Genomic DNA, 18,751 nt, shown 5'->3' with positions numbered 1-18,751 from the left:
GGCAGCTATATCCAAATCTGGACCGATCAGGAACAAATTACATAATGATGTCGAAGAGCCTAACATAATTAACTGTCCTAAATTTCGGCGAAATCGGACAATAAATGCGCCTTTTATGGGCCCAAGACCTGATCTGAACTGATCTGTGCAAAATTGAATTGAATTAAATCGAAGTTCAACTTTGTAGAACAAAATATTGGTCTATATGGCAACTATATTTACATCTGGACCGATCGGGGTCAAATTGAAGAAGAGTGTCGAGTGACCTAACACAATTCACTATACCAAATTTCTGCAAAATCGGACAATCAATGCGCCTTTTATGAGCCCAAGACCTTAAATCGATGTTCAACTTTGTAGAACAAAATATTGGTCTATATGGCAGCTATATCCAAATCTGGACCGAAGAAGGATTTCAAAGGGCCTAACACAACTCACTGTACCAAAATTTGAGCAAAATCGTACAATAATTGCGCCTTATGTGAGCCCAAGACCTTAATTCGAGAGATAGGTCTATATGGCAGCTATATTCAAATCTGGACCGATCGGGGCCAAATTAAAGAACGGTGTCGAGTGACCTAACACAATTTACTATATCAAAATCAGCAAAATCGTATAATAAATGTGTCTTTTATGGGCCTAAGACCTTAAATGGGCGTATCGGTCTATATGGGGGCTATATCATGATATAGTCCGATATAACCCATCTTCGAACTTAACCTGCCTATAATTAAGTTGAGAGTCTGTGCAAAATTTCAGCTCAATATATTTATTTTTAACGACTGTAGCGTGATTTCAACGGACAGACGGACGGAGATGGCTAGATCGTCCTAGATTTTTACGTCGCTCAAGAATATATATACTTTATAGTATCGGAAATGGATATTTCCATGTGTTGCAAACGGAATGGCAAAATGAATATACCCCCATCCTTCAGTGGCGGGTATAAAAAAAAATTGTTTTTTGGCCGACCGCAAGTCATGCAAGTCATGAATGGCATGGGAATTTTGTGCTCTGGTAGTACGCCTATTTTACCTCACTACCTCAACTAAAGAATTTGTTGAATGTCAACAAAACTTTCAATAATTGTGTCTGTCAAGTCTCTTGTAGAGTCTTACTTACGTAGTTGAACAAATAATGCTTGCGATTCAATGGTAAAATTCGTTGAGAATTTAAAGTTACATATACAAATTTGGTAGTTGGTTTTTTTAAGAGTTTTTTTTTTCTGTGTTAATCTGTTTCTATTTTTCGTATAGTCAAACTTTGCCATTTGAAACTAAACTATAGATAGGGGTATATTCATTTAGTCATTCCGTTTGCAACACATCAAAATAACAATTACCGACCCTACAAAGCATATATATTTCGGATCGTCGTAAAATTCTAAGACGATTTAACGATGTCCATGTGTCTGTCCGTCCGTTTGTTGTAATCACTCTACAGCCTTCAAAAATTGAGATATTGAGCTGAAATTTGGCACAGATACATCTTTTTTATGCACGCTGGTTAAGTTCTAGAACGGGCAAAAGCGGACCATATTTAGATATAGCTGCTATATAGACCGATCTCCAGATAAAGGGTCTAAAGCCCATAAAAGCTTTATTTTTGATCCGATTTCGCTGAAATTTGAAACATTGAGTAGTCTTAGTTCTCCCGACATCCGTCCCAAATATGGTTCGGATCGGATTATATTCAGCGAATAAAAGTTTTATTTTTTATCCGATTTCGCTGAAATTTGAATCAGTAAGTAGTTTTAGGCAAGCCGCTATCCGACCCAAATATGGTAAAGATCGGACTTTATTTAGATATATCTGTCATATAGACCGATGTGCTGATTTAACAGTGACTTATATTTAATAGCCCATTCAATATCCGTGTCGAATTTGGGTGCATAAGTTATCCAATTTTCACCGAATTGTGCCGAAAGGGGGTTTTCATATATACCCGATGTGGTGGGTATCCAAAGTTCGGCCCGGCCGAACTTAATGCCTTTTTACTTGTTATTATTTATTTATTATTATTTTTTTTTTTTTTTTGAGCACAGATAAATTGCTATTTGACAGCTACATACATAATTCACTTTAAATCTTATTTAATAACATATTTAGAGAAAGCTCACAATAATTTGAATCAGTAAGTAGTTTTAGGCAAGCCGCTATCCGACCCAAATATGGTAAAGATCGGACTATATTTAGATATATCTGTCATATAGACCGATGTGCTGATTTAACAGTGACTTATATTTAATAGCCCATTCAATATCCGTGTCGAATTTGGGTGCATAAGTTATCCAATTTTCACCGAATTGTGCCGAAAGGGGGTTTTCATATATACCCGATGTGGTGGGTATCCAAAGTTCGGCCCGGCCGAACTTAATGCCTTTTTACTTGTTATTATTTATTTATTATTATTTTTTTTTTTTTTTTTGAGCACAGATAAATTGCTATTTGACAGCTACATACATAATTCACTTTAAATCTTATTTAATAACATATTTAGAGAAAGCTCACAATAAGAATAAGAAATTCCAACGTATAATTATTAATTAATCCATTCCACTTAGATTTTTAAGCAAAAGAAAATATGAGCCGCTCGTTTGAACAATCTGTTGAGAAATTAAACGTTTTTGGGTTCAATTGTCTATTTATTTATATTTTTTTATATATTTACCGATGCCAAAGTCATAAGAGACATTGTAGTAAAGCCAGATACCTGCATGTATAAGGTACGATTGGTCCGCAAAACCATCATATTAACGATATATTTAAATTGCTCCGATTCGTTGTACCAAGTACTGCTGTACCAAGCTACAGGTGATATTTCGCTCTGGAAAGAGATAAGGAATAGAGGCAACTTTAAACAAATAAAAACGTATAAAGTTCGGCCGTACAGAACCGATTGCCATGATAAATGAACTATAACTCCGCATGTCCAACACATATAATCACTTGCCGCACCGATTTTGCATAAGTGTCCTATGTGTGCTTTTATGATACGGGGAAAAAAATACTGATCTCCTTCTTACTTTCAACCCGAAAGGCTTCGGGTTAACCAAGTTTATTGACGGCAGTCCTCTGGCTTTCACCGCCAAATCGTCTGCCCTGTCATTTCCCCTACTCCGTTATGGCCCGGCACCCAAACGATGCAGATTTTCCCATCCTCAGAGAAGGCGTTAATCTCCTTTTTACACTGCAAGACTATTCGTGACATTCCCGTCCTAGTTATTATTGCCCTTATGGCAATTATACTGTCCCTAAAGATGTTCACACTCGCGTCCTCGCGTTGGCACCACATCACTTAACGCATAATTATGGTCAGGCAGTCTAAAACAGATGTCAGTCTGGGTTCTCAATGTAGACCCCCAGGCCCACTCTGTCCTCTAGCTTTGATCCATCCGTGTAACATGATCTTCCAGATGGCAATACTAGGGTTCCGTCAATCCAAGACTGTGCCGATGGTTGCAGTTCCTCGCACTCGACTTCAAAGTACATCTCAGGTATCCGATCGGAAACCTCCTCCTTTCCCTTCAGGTTTTCTATCGTCGCCTCGATTATTCCGCGACGGAATAATCCATTCCAACCCAACCTAACTTTTCTCAACGTTGTGGATTCCAACTTTCTGCATTTTCTTTATCTCCTCGGTTGTACAGGGCGTTTTGGGAGTTGACATCTTCCATTTCGTTTTATCTACATTTACTGGCAGACCCATTTTCACTGATTCCCTTTCGATTCTTTCAAGGGGTGTAGTTACTTCTTCCGGTGACTGATCTAGGAGTCTTGCGAGTTGTGTGCCATATCTATTCACATCTGCATCTCGTATAATCTTCTCCAGCAGAATATTAAAGAGATCACACGATATGCTGTCTCCTTGTCTGAAACCTCATTTGGTATTGAATGGTTCGGTGAGATTTTTTTCTATTCTTACTGAGGAACGCGTATCAGCAAGTGTCATCCTCAGAGTCTTATTAATTTTTCAGGGATACCAAACTCCGACATGGCTTGAAATACCTTCGAACGCATAGGGGTATAGAAAGCGGCTTTGTTGTCAAATTTTTTCACACGGCGTTGACAAATTTTTTCACAGCTTGTGACTCTGTAATTGCATTCTTTCTTCTGTCAGTTATCAGCTGTTACTTTTAGCTTGCTTTAGAAAAAAAGTGTAAAAAAAGTAAAATAAGTAAAGTAAAAATGCATTTACTTTCTTTTAAAAATCCGCAATTACTTTTTGGGCAACCCAATAGATATACACCTAAGCCAGTAATCGGCTTGCTCGAAAAAGAAAATCTAAGTTCCATGCTACTTACAAAATCCTTAATTGTTTTTCATGCCACAACCCAAAGATGGTTCATGTCTGGTATTGTGTCCCCAAAGAGATAGTAGGTGTTGATTTGTCCTTCTCGGGTCTTTTCCAGGATTTGGCGCAGTGTGAATATCTGGTCCAGGGTGGATTTACCTGGTCTAAAGCCGCATTGATATCTGATTGACTTTAGGTTTTAATCTTTCACACAATACGCCCGAGAATATCTTATATACGATGGGGAGGAGACTTATTCCGCTGTAGGTGGCACATTACGTCACTGCTACTTGGACATCATTCTGACTAGGAGGTAAACATTCTATACCATCATCATTGATTGGTTCTGCGGTATCCTCTTCGCCGCCAACATCGGACACTAGCAGTTAGGTAAAATGTTTTTTCCATACCCACAACAACACTAAAGGGTGATTTTATGGATATTACCATAGTCTAAGCAGCTCACGCACGTTTCCTGTATTGTTTCACTGCCAAACATCTTCAGTTTGGTCTATAATTTAACCACGAATCGTCTTGCAAACGAACAACGCTTGCAAATTATTGATTTTTATTATCAAAATGCATGCTCTAATAAGAAAGTTATTCGCACACTTCTTCCATTCATTCGACGAAGCTCATTTTTGGCTCAATGGGTACGTAAATAAGCAGAATTGTCGATTTTGGAGTAAAGATCAGCCAGAGGCATTGTAAGAGCTACCAATGCATCCAGAAAAAGTCACAGTTTGGTGCGGTTTATGGGCTGGTGGCATCATTGGACCGTACTTCTTCAAAGATGAGTAACGTAACTGTAAATGGTGAGCGCTACCGTGAGATTATATGCAACTTTTTTTTCCTAAAATGCAAGAACTTGACTTGCATGACATGTAGTTTCAACAAGACGGTGTCACATGCCACACAGCACGCGTAAGAATGAACCATTTGACAAGAGAGTTCGGTGAACATTTTATTTCACGTTCTGAACCGGTCAATTGGCCGCCTAGATCGTGCGATTTAACGTCTTTAGAAAATTTTTTGTGAGGCTATGTTAAAGCTCGTGTCTATACAGACAAGCCCGCTTCAATTAACGCATTGAAAAACAACGTTTAAGCATTTATTCGTAAGATACCGGCCGAAATGTTGCAAAGAACAGCCAAAATTTGACTAGCGGATGGACCATTTGAGACGCAGTCACGGTCAACATTTGCACGAAATAATCTTCAAATATTAAATTATTTGGACCATACTTTTGATTCAGATAAAGATTTCATACATTTTTATGTGTGTTTTTGAATAACTTTCCTATAGCTCTTAAAAAATCACCCTTTATATGTATGAGTTACTAGATTGCCTTCTTTGTCTCCGCAGGAGGATGCGCCTGTATCAAAGCCATCGGTTTGATGTCAGATTCTTTTGTGATTGATTTGGTTCCTCGTGTTCCAGTGCCACACTATCCCTCACTGAGAATGCTCTCGAAATCACTATCTTCCCGCGGCCGCATTTGAAGATACTCCACATAAAAACGAAGCTTTCCAATATCAACTTTCAGCTAAGCTTCCAGTGTTAACAATGAAACCACACAAATCGGAGCTCAAAATTTCAACCAGTGTGGTTCTCATAGTTATCCCGTGTCGACCAGTACTTTTATGGGCTTAAGAACCTAAATCGGCAGACTAGTCTATATAACAGCTATACCTGAATATATTGGGTTGCCCAAAAAGTAATTGCGGATTTTTCATATAGTCGGTGTTGACAAATTTTTTCACAGCTTGTGACTCTGTAATTGCATTCTTTCTTCTGTCAGTTATCAGCTGTTACTTTTAGCTTGCTTTAGAAAAAAAGTGTAAAAAATTATATTTGATTAAAGTTTATTCTAAGTTTTATTAAAAATGCATTTATTTTCTTTTAAAAAATCCACAATTACTTTTTGGGCAACCCAACAGTTGAATGTGGACCATATTCAGTTTTGATATCGGCTGGCTAAGCGCAGTTCAATGATCCTAATTATACCGAAATCGGGTAATAAATAAGAATTTTATGGGCTTAAGATCCTATATCGGTAGATTGGTCTATATGGCAACTATATCCAAACATTGTCCGTTGTGGACCATTATCGGGTTGGATGTTGACGGACCTAATAGTTCTCACTGTTCCAAATTTCAATACAATCGGACAATGAATGCGACGTTTATAGGATTAAGATCGGCATATCAGTCTCGGTTAGGTTAGGTTGAAATAAGTATGCGGATATTAATCCGGCCTATTCCACTATGGACATACACCTAGCCCAGTATTCGGCTTGTTGTGCGCTCTAAATACTAAAACGTAACCTCGAAAAAGAAAATCCATGTCAGGAATTCTGTGCTACCAACACAAGCCCTAATTGTTTCCCATACCACGCCCCTAACTTAGTTCATGTCTGGTATTGTGTCGCCAAATAAGTGCCGGTGGCTGCTGGCCGAAAAAGCCGCACACATTCTGCATAAGTGAGCTCGTAGTCCTGTGTGTCCCGTTATGATACTGAAAGCCATGCTGACGTCCTTGTAATTTCCTTTCTGTAATAGCCACATTTTCTCACTATATGAATCTCCCCATACGATTTTCGTCGTCCTACCGACGTTTCGTTGTTCTTCAGTGTTACATGTGCGTTCGTCGCCCACGCCCTTAACTGCGTCGCCTACCTTAACTGCGTCGCCTACCAAGACTTCAAGTTAAGCAAGATTATCGGAGTTGTCCTCTTATCTTCTCTGCCAAATCTTCTGCTGTTTCATTCCTCCTCAACCCGCTATGGTCTGGCACCCAATCTATGCGGATCGTGCCATCATCAGAGAAGGCGTTAATCTCCAAGACTATTCGTGACTTTACCGTCCTGGCTGTTATTATCCCGATGGCCAGTTTTCTGTCCGCATAAATGTTCACAATCGACTTCCTCGCTTTAACGTTAACAGCATTCCATGATTGCCCGTATCTCCGCCTGCTGGACAGTGTTATGGCCAGGCAGTGGGAAACAGAACTCAGTCCAGTCCAGGCCAACCCCGTCCTTTAGCTTTAATCCATCCTTGTAGCAAAAAACTTCCAGATGGGAATACCAGAGTTCCGTCAATCGAAGACTGTGCCGCTGGCAGCAGTGCCTCGCACTAGACCTCAAGTGTCGTCTCCAGTATCCGATCGTTAACCCGGTTATCTCCTCCTAATGCTAATGCTAATGTTACTGTGCTAAATAAAAACTTCTCCCCAAAGGAAGCCCTTTATCATGAAGCCCTTGAATCGACAGCAGTCAATGATATGTGAAAAGTTTGTCCCTGTTCCTTAGTGGAATATTCATAGGCAAATTTGTAGTTTGCAGTCCTCCAAACTAAGTAGGTATCGGTCTGAACCCGCCCCGCTATCCAAGATCACTCGTCAGATATCGAAATCGTTCTGTTGGGGAAACGTGGTGCGTCAAACCCTTCGAAGGGCCACCTTCGTCTTCCTCGTGAACAGGCAGATTTCTATCTTCTCTGGGCTAACATTGAAACCCCTGGGACTAGTCCAGTCACATGCCATATGGAAGACCCTTTCAACTCTTTTGCATAGTTAGTTCGGATCCTTTCCCCTTAGAATTAAAGGGTTTTCCAATAAATGGTAGTATTTCGAATCACCTGTCACTTTTGAAACTTTTGAAACAAAGGTAGCGGTGTTACCAATATTAAGTGTCATTAAGTCGTTGCAAATGCAAATTTTCCCCATCAAAATTCAACTAAGGAACAAGGGCAAATCGTAGTAAGCATGTCCGCCTATGATGCTGAACGCCTAGGTTAGAGTCCTAGCGAACTATCATAAAAATTTTTTAGCGGTGGTTTCCCCCTCCTAATACTGGCAAGGACAATGCCATGTAAAAACTTCTCTCCTAAGAGGTGTCGAACTGCGGGACGCCGTTCGCACTCGGCTATAAAAAGGAGGTCCCTTATCACTGAGCTTAAATTCGAATCGGACTGCACTCATTGATATGTATGAAGTTTGCACCTGCTATGGGTTGCTCAAAAAGTAATTGCGGTTTTTTTAAAAGAAAGTAAATGCATTTTTAATATAACATAGAATGAACTTTAATCAAATATATAATTGCCATTTTGTTCGATAACCTTTTGCCATCTTCCTGTCAAATTTAGTATTCTACGCTCATAGAACTTCTGGCCTTTTTCTGCAAAAAACTGAACCAAGTGCGATTTTAAAGCCTCATCATTGCCGAAAGTTTTACCATTTAAGGAGTTCTGTAAAGATCGAAATAAATGGTAGTCTGATGGTGCAAGGTCAGGGCTATATGGTGGATGCATCAAAAGTTCCCAGCCAAGCTCACCCAGTTTTTGGCGAGTGACCAAAGATGTGTGCGGTCTATCGTTGTCCTGGTGGAATATGACACCTTTACGATTGACCAATTCTGGTCGCTTCTCCTTGATGGCTGTATTCAATTTGTCCAATTGTTGACAGTAAACATCCGAATAAATCGTTTGGTTCCTTGGAAGCAGCTCAAAATATACCACATCCTTCCAATCCCACCAAACAGACAGCATAACCTTCTTTTGGTGGATATCAGCCTTTGAAGTGGTTTGAGCTGGTTCACCACGCTTGGACCATGATCGTTTTCGACTAACGTTGTTGTAAACAATCCATTTTTCATCTCCAGTTATGATTCGTTTTAAAAACGGATCAAATTCATTGCGTTTAAGGTGCATATCACAAGCGTTGATTCGGTTTGTTAAATGAATTTCTTCCAATACATGTGGTACCCAAATATCAAGCTTTTTCACCAGTCCAAGACTTTTTATGTGATAATGAACGGTTGATTTTGGTATATTAAACTTCTCTCCTATCTCACGCTCAGTTACATGACGATCCAATTCGATTAATGCTTTGATTTGGTCATCATCAACTTCATTTGGCCGACCTGAACGTGGCTCATCTTTAAGTGAAAAATCTCCAGAACGGAATTTGCGAAACCAATTTTGACACTGTCTTCCTTTTAAGGCTTTATCACCATACACATCTCGTAACTTTTAAGCAACCTGCTCCGCGTTTTTTCCTTTACGGAAATAATAGAGTAAAATATGACGAAAATGCTCCTTTGTGGGCTCCATATTAAAACTGACGCCAAACAAACAAATGTAAACAAAATTTCGCGCACTTTTTTTCTAAAGAAAGCTAAAAGTAACAGCTGATAACTGACGGAAGAAAGAATGCAATTACAGAGTCACAAGCCGTTGAAAAAATTTGTCAACGCCGACTATATGAAAAATCCGCAATTACAATTTTGGGCAACCATATTAGGTCGTTAGCATTTAAGAATTCTGCAAGGGCTTGTCCTCGCTTATACTACCCCACGAATTGTGGTAAGAGTTCGCACTACATCCCATGAGTATCTCATTTTCTGTTTGTGTTGACTGACTCACCAGTCGTTTCAGTTCCGACGTGGGTGGCGGTGGCGGTGGCGGTGTCGAAGAGTCGAAAGGCAGATTAAGTAATGCCAGGTATGGTCCACCGTCTACTTGTCTCTGTACTGTTGCATCTGACGTTGCCATATCTGGCGAAAATATAAAATTTAATTTTTTATGACAAATAACGCATGTGCTCGACTGAATTCCTGTGTTAGCATAGAATAATTGGTAGTTGATAGGTTCAGTAATGTTATCATCGTCGGCTCCTTGGCAACTGGGTTGTATTGAGTCTCCTGTCACTGCAATGCCTAATTTTTACAAAATTTCCCATGAACATTCCACTAAGGAACAGCGGATACTTAACGCATATCAACGAGTGCCGTCCGATTAAAGTTTAAGTTCAATGACAAGGGGCCTCCTTTTTCATGCCGATTCCGAACGGCGTGCCGCATAGCGACATCACTTAGTTGGGGAGTCTTAACATGAGGGGATACCTCCCAAATGTTGCCAGCATTAGTAAGGGAATAACCACCGCTGAACATTTTTCTGTTTTTCACACCAAGGCAGTCGGCGTCATAGGTGGACATGCAAATCTCTTCGCCACGGTAGCCTCTTCTTTGCTTATCTTAGTCTTCCCAATATTGAGAAAATCGGTGATGTTCTCATTGTTGGCTTCCTGTTCGTTGTGCTGAATTTAGTCTCCTCCACTGCACTGTCTGATGTCTCAATATGGGGATCTTTGCCTTGGTTGCATTGAACGCTATGCATTTAGTCTTATCAAACTTGAAATGGAGTTTCGCCAAGGTGAACCATCTTTTCCTCCCTGTAAAAGATCTCTCATTTCTCGAAATCTAGGTTTTGCTTCCTTAAGACTTTCACCATGCTCTCTGTCGCGAATTTAATACCCTTTGATGAAGACCGTCGCCGACCGACCTTTGTGAGCGACTCATTAAGTCGAGCATTGCGCCCTTCCAGGCAATGTGGACACATCCAACGAGCTTTTTGGTGGCAACACATTCTTCTTGCGAGAAGCGCAGCATCAAGATTATCCCCCTATCCATAAAGACTCGTGGGCCGTTCCTGCTTCCTTCGTTCCTATTCCAACGTTTTGCGGTTTTTATTAACAAATTTCTCTGAGCGTAGTAAGTTTCGAACTTTTCACCCATCTAGTAAAGAAATCAGCAACAACCGACAATGAACAAAACTGCCCAGCGAGGGCAGTTCCAGCCTGTGGTTTTCATTGCTGTCACGATCTATGAGGTGTCCATTGCTGTCACGAGAAGCTTAGCTGCAAGCTTCCAGGCTCGTCCACAGGTTGCGGATAATGGAATGCTAAATACGGAGTAGCTGCTACGGCAGTCGCGGACAATTAGCGGAATCGAGCGGAGAGTCCCAGTGAGAGGTCAGTCGGCACCGGCTCTTGCATAAATACTGAGTGTTAATGATGCTCGTTATAACAAGGCGAGTTATTGGCGCCTTTTAATAACCAATGGTCACTCTGTTCCGACGGCGATCCGTCGTTTGAATCGAAACGAATTTGCTCACCTACAGGGGCTTGACGAGGACCGACACCTCCACATGAAAATGTGGCTACAACAACAACATGAACAAACCTGCGTTATAATCTTTTGTCCATTATAACAATAAATTCCGATTTGTAAGCCAGCAGCACATAGAAAACATAGCATTTTGACAAACAGTGTTATATCCTCCTCTAGACCTACGTTGGCCATAAACATTACCACGCATAAGACCAACATGCTGAGCACGCATTGTGCCAAGCTCGGTGTACGATACATCCCATTGATTTTTTCATAATATCTGTAAGAGAATTGCTCATCACGGCTATCAAGAGCAAAATGAATCCTTCTTTCTTACCTGAAAGTGCGTTCGTGCAATCTAGCACAGCATAGCAGATACTTTACCCTTTCGCTTTGGGGAATTTCCTCATCGCATACATGCTCCAAAAGTTTATGCAATATCTCCAAAAGTGCCGAACAATGGACTACAATCACAATGAAGATACCATCGAAACAAACAGCACCTAAAACAAGATTTCATCAAAATGTGATTTAAACATAGCACAGTAGGTTATAATCCAAAAAAAAAACTGGTAAAAAATACGCCATTTGAGAACGGTTAGATATAACTCTTTGACATTTAAAGTGGTTATAGCTGAGGTGTTATCGCAAAATACGAAGCAAATCTCGGCCGAAATTTCAACAAAGAAAAATTAAAACTCAAATATCCCAAAACCAGTGGAGATATTGTATACCTCAGCAAATTTTTTGTTGGGACTTTTGGAGCATTATCCGAAAATGTTTTTCGAAAAAGAGGCTTCCAGACCACCTATGGCCTTAAAATTTTGCACATAATCTCGATAACACCTCATTAACACCTCATTTCAAAGAGTTATCTTCATCAGTTCTCTATTTTTTTACCACTGTGCAGCGTCTGAATGGAAATATAATATCAACATTTTTATACCCACCACCACGATCAACATAATTATAATCATCTGCATAAATAATACCAACATTTTTATATCCATCACCCTAAACAATTACCAGAATGTGGGATATATCTATCTCATCGTTTCGTTTGTAACTCCTCGATATATTAATCGGCGACCGTCTTGACATTCTAAGTCTATCTAACCATGTCAGTCCGTCTGTCTGTATGTTCGCCAGCTGGTAGAAATCACGAAGTTATCTACTTGAAGTTATCGATGGTGGTCGTTGGGAATTGCAAATGGGCCACATCGGTACAGATTTGCATACTTACTTACTTCAAGCCTGCTTTGAAGTCGACTAAAAAAGGGTAAACAAGTAAAATCGTGCTAAGTTCTCTCGGGCCGAATCTTATATACCTCCACCATGGATCACATTTGTCTTTCCACGGTATCTCTTTATAGGCAAACAAAGGATAAGAGCTATGTTATTGGAACAATATCAAGTTATGGTTCATTTCGGACCATAATTGAACTGAATGTTGGAGACCATAGTAGAAGTCATTGTGTAAAATTTCAGCCAAATCTAGTAAGAATTGCTCACTTTATGGTCTGAAGAAATAAAATAGGGAGATCGGTTTATAGGGGAGCTGCATTAGGCTATAAACAGATTCATGCCATTTTCGATTCGTATGTTAAAGGTTATAAGAGAAGCCGTTGTACAAAATTTCAGCTAAATCGGATAATAATTGCGCCCTCTAGTGCCTCCAGAAGTCAAAACCCCAGATCGGTTTATATGGCAGGTTATCAGGTTATGAACCGATTTGACCTATTCTTAGCACAGTTGTTGAAAGTCATAACAAAACACCAATCGGATAATAATTGCGTCCTCTAGTGGCTCAAGAAGTCAAGCCCCAGATCGTTTTATATGGCAGCTATATCAGGTTATGGACAGATTTGAACCATTCTTAATACAGTTGTTGGAATTCATAACAAAACACGTCATGCTATATTTCAGCCAAATCGTATAGGAAATGCTCCCTGTAGAGGCTCAAGAAGCCAAGACCCCAGATCGGTTTATATGACAGCTATATCAGGTTATAGACCGATTTGAACTATTCTTATCACAGTTGTTGAAAGTCTTAACAAAACACGTCATGCAAAATTTCAATCAAATCGGATAAGAATTTTGCCCTCTAGCGGCTTAAGAAGTCAAGATCCCAGATCGGTTTATATGGCAGCTATATCAAAACGTGGACCGATATAGCCCATTAATAATCCCAACCGACCTACACCAATAAGAAGTGTATGCGCAAAATTCTAAGCGACTAGCTTTACTCCTTCGAAAGTTAGCATGCTTTCGACACACAGACCCACGGACGGACAGACGGACGGACATGGCTTATTCGACTTAAAATATCATGCCGATCAAGAATATATATACTTTATGGGGTCTTTGACGAATATTTCGAGGAGTTACAAACAGAACGACGAAATTAGTAACCCCCATCCTATGGTGGAGGGTATACAAATTTCGGTCTTTTTTGCTTTGGTCCTTCCTGATTTGGAGCAGTGTGAATTTTTGGTGTATGGTGGATTTACCAAGTCTAAAGCCTATAGGGCCCAATTATCTCGATGACCTTAGATTTTAATCTCTGAAACAGTGCGATATTGAAGGCCACCTCGGCGAGATCATCAGAAAAATTTTCAGCTGTGGTTTTTCCCTTATTAATGCCATGTTAAAAACTTCTCTACCAAGTGGAATCGCTGTTCGGCACGCCGTTCGTACTCGGCATAAAAAAAGGAAGCCCCTTATCACTTTTCTTGATCGTCTCGCCATTCTGATGTTATCTACCCAAGTCCGTCCGTCTGTCGACATAACAATAGCGGTCGAACGCGTAAGGCTAGCCACTTAAAATTTTGCACAGATACTTACTATTGATGTACTAATAGGGTGCAGTGCGAACTTTCACCAAATTTCGTGAGGTAGTACCAACATTAATAAGCGGGGCCAAGCCCAGGCAGAATTCTTTACTACTAACGACCAAATAACACTTAATATTGGTAACACCGCTTCCTTTGTTAATAGGATTAGTGAGGAGGTTTTAGATGTGACAATATGTTCGGAAAATCTAATCGATTAGGTTCAGGATTGAAGGGTAACCATGGAGCATTCCTACTGAGACCATCGGTACATTAGGTTTAGAATAGCACGACCAGCGCCGAATCCGATAAGCTTCCGTTATAAGTTGAAAACTAACTGGCCAAAATGCGGAAGACTACTCAGAAGAAGACTTGGGCAAGATAATTTAGATTTAGATCCAAGCATAGAAGACATTGACGGCAATGTCAACAGGATTACGACTGCACTAATGCGGTCCTTCGAGGATAGTGGTCCTCTTCGAGAAAGGAAATCAACCCAAGAAAAGCCTGGATGGCCGGGGAGATTCGCAACATTGGGAATGTTGTGACCGCAGACTTTTTAACAGAGCACATCGTGAAAAAGCAGAAGTATATTGGGATGTGTATTACACACGGCTCAAGGAATACAATAAGATTATCAGAGCAGCAAAACGTGCCTTCTGGAAGCTTTTCTGTGACCAGGTCGATAGCGTTAATTACGCCGTCAAGATGAAAAAGTTTCTCTCAAAAATCCATGTCCAAACTGAAACGTTAGTAGAGGACATGGGAGTGAGTGAAATAACGGAGGACATGTTGAGGCTTTTAATAAAAACGCATTTTCCACAGGATACGACGGTTTATTATAACGGAATTTATTGGCGCCATGCCTGTTCACGAGGAAGACGAAGGTGGGCCAATTTGACGCGCCACGTTTCCTCAATCAGACGATTTCGATACCTGACAAGGTCAAATTCTTAGGAGTGATCTTAGATAGGAAAAAGTGCAACATAAGGACCATACAACAGGTGCGGAGGACATGTTGTCTTAGGATAGGCGGAGCGATGAGGACCACGCCCACTAGGGCACTGGAGACTATTCTACATATTGAATATGAGACTTAAGGCGATGAGAGAATGGATTGAGGAAGGGAGCATCGCGGTATAATCGAGGCGACGATAGGAAACCTGGAAGGAAGGGAAGAGGTTTCCGATCGGATACCTGAGTTGAACCTTGAAGTCGAGTGCGAGGCACTGCTGCCATCGGCACAGTCTTGGATTGACGGAACCCTAGTATTGCCATCTGGAAGATCATGTTACACGAATGGATCAAAGCTGGAGGACAGAGTGGGCCTGGGGGTATACATTGAGAACCCAGGGACTGAGATCTGTTTTAGACTGAATGACCATAATAGGTCATTCAGACTGAGATTCGGGCAATCACGGAATGCGTGAAGTGGTGTGGTACTAACGCAAGGACGTCGAGTGTGAACATCTTTACGGACAGTTAAATTGCCACAAGGGCAAAAACAACCAGGACGGTAAGGTCACGAACATTCTCAGAGAGTAAGAAAGATTAATTCCTTCTCTGAGGATGACACAATCCGCATCATTTGTGTGCCGGGTTATAAGGGGAAATGAAAGGGCAGACTATTTGGCAGTGAAGGCCAGAGAATTGCCGTCGATAAACTTGGTTAACCCGAAGCCTTTCGGGTCGGCGCAGTCCGATTTATGGGCGTGGGCGAAAAACGCTGTGGAATAGCGAAACAGCCGGTAGAACGGCAAAAATCCTATGGGGTGATCCGGATCGTGAGAGGACGAAGCTATTACTGAAAGGAAATAAGAAGGAGGTCAGTTTAGCTTTTGGTGTCATTATGGGACACATTGGACTACGAGCACACTTATGCAAAATTGGTGCGGCAAGTGATAACATGTGAGGAAGATGATGAGATGTTGGAGCATTTCCTATGTCATTACCCGGATTTCGTGGCTAACAGACGCCGGTACTTAGGTGGGGACACGATACCAGACATGAGCCAACTTAGGGGAGTGGTATGGAAAACAATTAAGAATTTTGTATGTCGCACGGAGTTCCTAAGATGAAATTTTCTTTTTCGAGGTTATTTTTTAGACTTTAGAGCGCACAACAAGCCGATTACTGGCTTAGCTGTATGTCTATAGTCGCACGGGGCAGATTAATATCTGCGCCCTCTTTGCAACCTAACCTAACCTAACCTATAGATTGAGCTAGAGTTCTGAAATTTGGGATACATATACATCTTGGCAGAATGTACTGTGTGACTAAAAGTTTTGTTTTTGATATTCGTACATTTTGGTACAAAATAGTACAAAATGGTACTTTCTTTTCAGACCGAGTTACATTTCTGATATTTGGAATACAGTTACATCTTGGCAGTATGTACCGAGCGGCTTGAAGATTTTTTTGATATTCGTACATTTTGGTACTAAACTGTACAAAATGGTACTTTCTTTACATACTAGCCTGGCCTAGAGGTCTGAAATTTGGGCACAGGTAATTCTTGACAGTATTTATTGGACGACAAAAAAATTTTTTAATATTTACATTATGGCACTGAAACGTACAACATGGTACTTTCTATATGTAAGGAGATACAGCTCTCAAAATTGGAATACAGTGGAATCCCGGCAGTAATTATCGGATGATCAGAATTTTCTTTTTTTAATTTGTACATTTAGATACTAAAATGTACATTTTTACCGACTGGCCTAGAGGTCTCAAATTAAGGTTACAGGTACACTTTGAAATATATATTGTGCAACTAGATTTTTTTTTTTTAATTCGTCAGTTCAGTTACTTAAACATTAAACAAATAAAAGCGTGCCGGGCCGAATCTTATATACCCTCCACCAATGATCGCATTTGTCGAGCGTGCTTTCGATAGACAGACGAACGGACGGACAGACGGACGGGCGGACAGACAGACGGACGAACATGGCTAGATCGACATAAAATGTCGCGACGATCAAGAATATATATACTTTATGGGGTCTCGGACGAATATTTCGAGAAGTTACAAACAGGATGACGAAATTAGTATACCCCCTATCCTATGGTGGAGGGTATAGAAATGGTACTTTATTTACGGATTAAGCTAAAAATCTCAAAATTGCGATACAGTTACATTTTGCCAGTATATGTCGGTCGACTAGAGGTTTCTTTTTAAATTCCTACATTTAGGAACTAAAACTTTCAAAATATTATTATACCAACGACCATAGGATGGGGGTAAACAAATCAAGACATTCCCTTTGTAACATCTTGAAATATTCGTCTAAAACCCCATAAAGTATATATATTCTTTATCGTCTCGACGTTCTGAGTCAATCTAGCCATGCCCGTCCGTGCGTCTGTCGAAATAACGGCAAAGATCGAACGAGTAAAGCTAGCCGCTTGAAATTCTGCACAGATATCTTATAATGATGTATATCGTTGGGGATAGCAAATGGGTCATATCGGTTCAGATTTAGATATAGCTCCCATATAAAGCTAAAATTTTTGCTGGTTTGACAGAAATTTAGTATGTAGAATAAAATTATGCCCTTCTACTAAATTCATTTTGTATAATTTTTAGCAGAATCCACGGTGGTGGGTTCCCAAGATTCAGCCCGGCCGAACTTAGCACGTTTTTACTTGTTTTCTTTTCGGATTAGGCTAAAGCTTTTGAAATTGCGATACAGTTACACTTTGATATTGGGTGTACCAACGGGGGCAGCGAAGCGACCGGGCATATGCTGGTAGTGTATATATATTTGTGATAGTCACGACATTTTAAGTCGATCGATCGAAGGAGTAAAGCTAGACGCTTAGAATTTAGCACAAATACCAAAGTGGCCGTTGTTGATAATGCTGCTTTATAAATCGATGTCCCGATTAGTCTTCTTTAGCCCCCAAAGGTAGCAATTCTTATCCAATTTGCCTGAAATTTTGCACATGTCGTTTTGGTATGGCTTCCAACAACTGTGTCAAGTATGGTCTTAGTCAGTCCATTACCTGATGTAGCTGTCATATAAACCGATCTGCCAATTTGACTTTTTGAGCCTCTAGAGGGCGCAATTATTACGGGATTTGCCTTAAATTTTGGAGGTGCTCATATATACTTGAAAAATTCGTAGAAGATTCGGCCGGCCGAACTTAGCACGCTTTTTATACCCTCCACCATAGGATGGGGGTATACTAATTACGTCATTCTTTTTGTAACTCCTCAAAATATTCGTCTAAGACCCCATAACGTATATATATTTTTGATCGACATGACGTTTTAAGTCGATCTAGCCATGTCCGTCCGTCTGTCTGTCGAAAGCACGCTAACTTTCGAAGGATAAAACCTAGACGCTTGAAATTTTGCACAAATACTTTTTATTAGTGGCTGAAATTTTGCCTGACGTGTTTTGTTATGGGTATAAATAACGTGCAAGACAGAAGTAGTGGAACAGTGGAACCTGTCTCCTTGGTTGGAGAAAATATTACATTTACAGAGAGCGTAAAATACCTGGGTGTTTTGCTGGACAGGAAATTAAACTTCAAATCCTACATTCTGGAAGGAGCAAGAAAGGCCACTCTTGCTCTATTCACATGCAAGAGAGTCATTGGCAAAAGTTGGGGATTTAGACCGCGTGTCATGCATTGGGTATATACTGCAGTTGTCAGACCTATTATGCTA

General features: G+C 40.3%; 1 protein-coding gene across 2 annotated transcripts in view; it reads right to left on the bottom strand.

Annotated features, from left to right (window-relative positions):
* LOC106095024 (odorant receptor 63a) overlaps nt 1-18,751 on the bottom strand; it is a 62,228-nt gene that overhangs the window by 30,304 nt on the left and 13,173 nt on the right. Inside the window, 4 exon segments of one of the 2 annotated variants that reach the window (NM_001311244.1) lie at nt 2,429-2,605; nt 2,671-2,826; nt 11,315-11,522; nt 11,580-11,745. In NM_001311244.1, the coding sequence (NP_001298173.1) occupies nt 2,546-2,605; nt 2,671-2,826; nt 11,315-11,522; nt 11,580-11,745 (590 nt within the window). In that variant the 3' untranslated portion in view covers nt 2,429-2,545. 2 annotated transcript variants of the gene reach the window in all.

The sequence above is a fragment of the Stomoxys calcitrans genome, chromosome 1, assembly GCF_963082655.1.
Source record: "Stomoxys calcitrans chromosome 1, idStoCalc2.1, whole genome shotgun sequence".
Taxonomy (NCBI): domain Eukaryota; kingdom Metazoa; phylum Arthropoda; class Insecta; order Diptera; family Muscidae; genus Stomoxys; species Stomoxys calcitrans.
The sequence above is the reverse complement of the archived record's forward strand: the minus strand, read 5'-3'. Positions and strand labels throughout refer to the sequence as shown.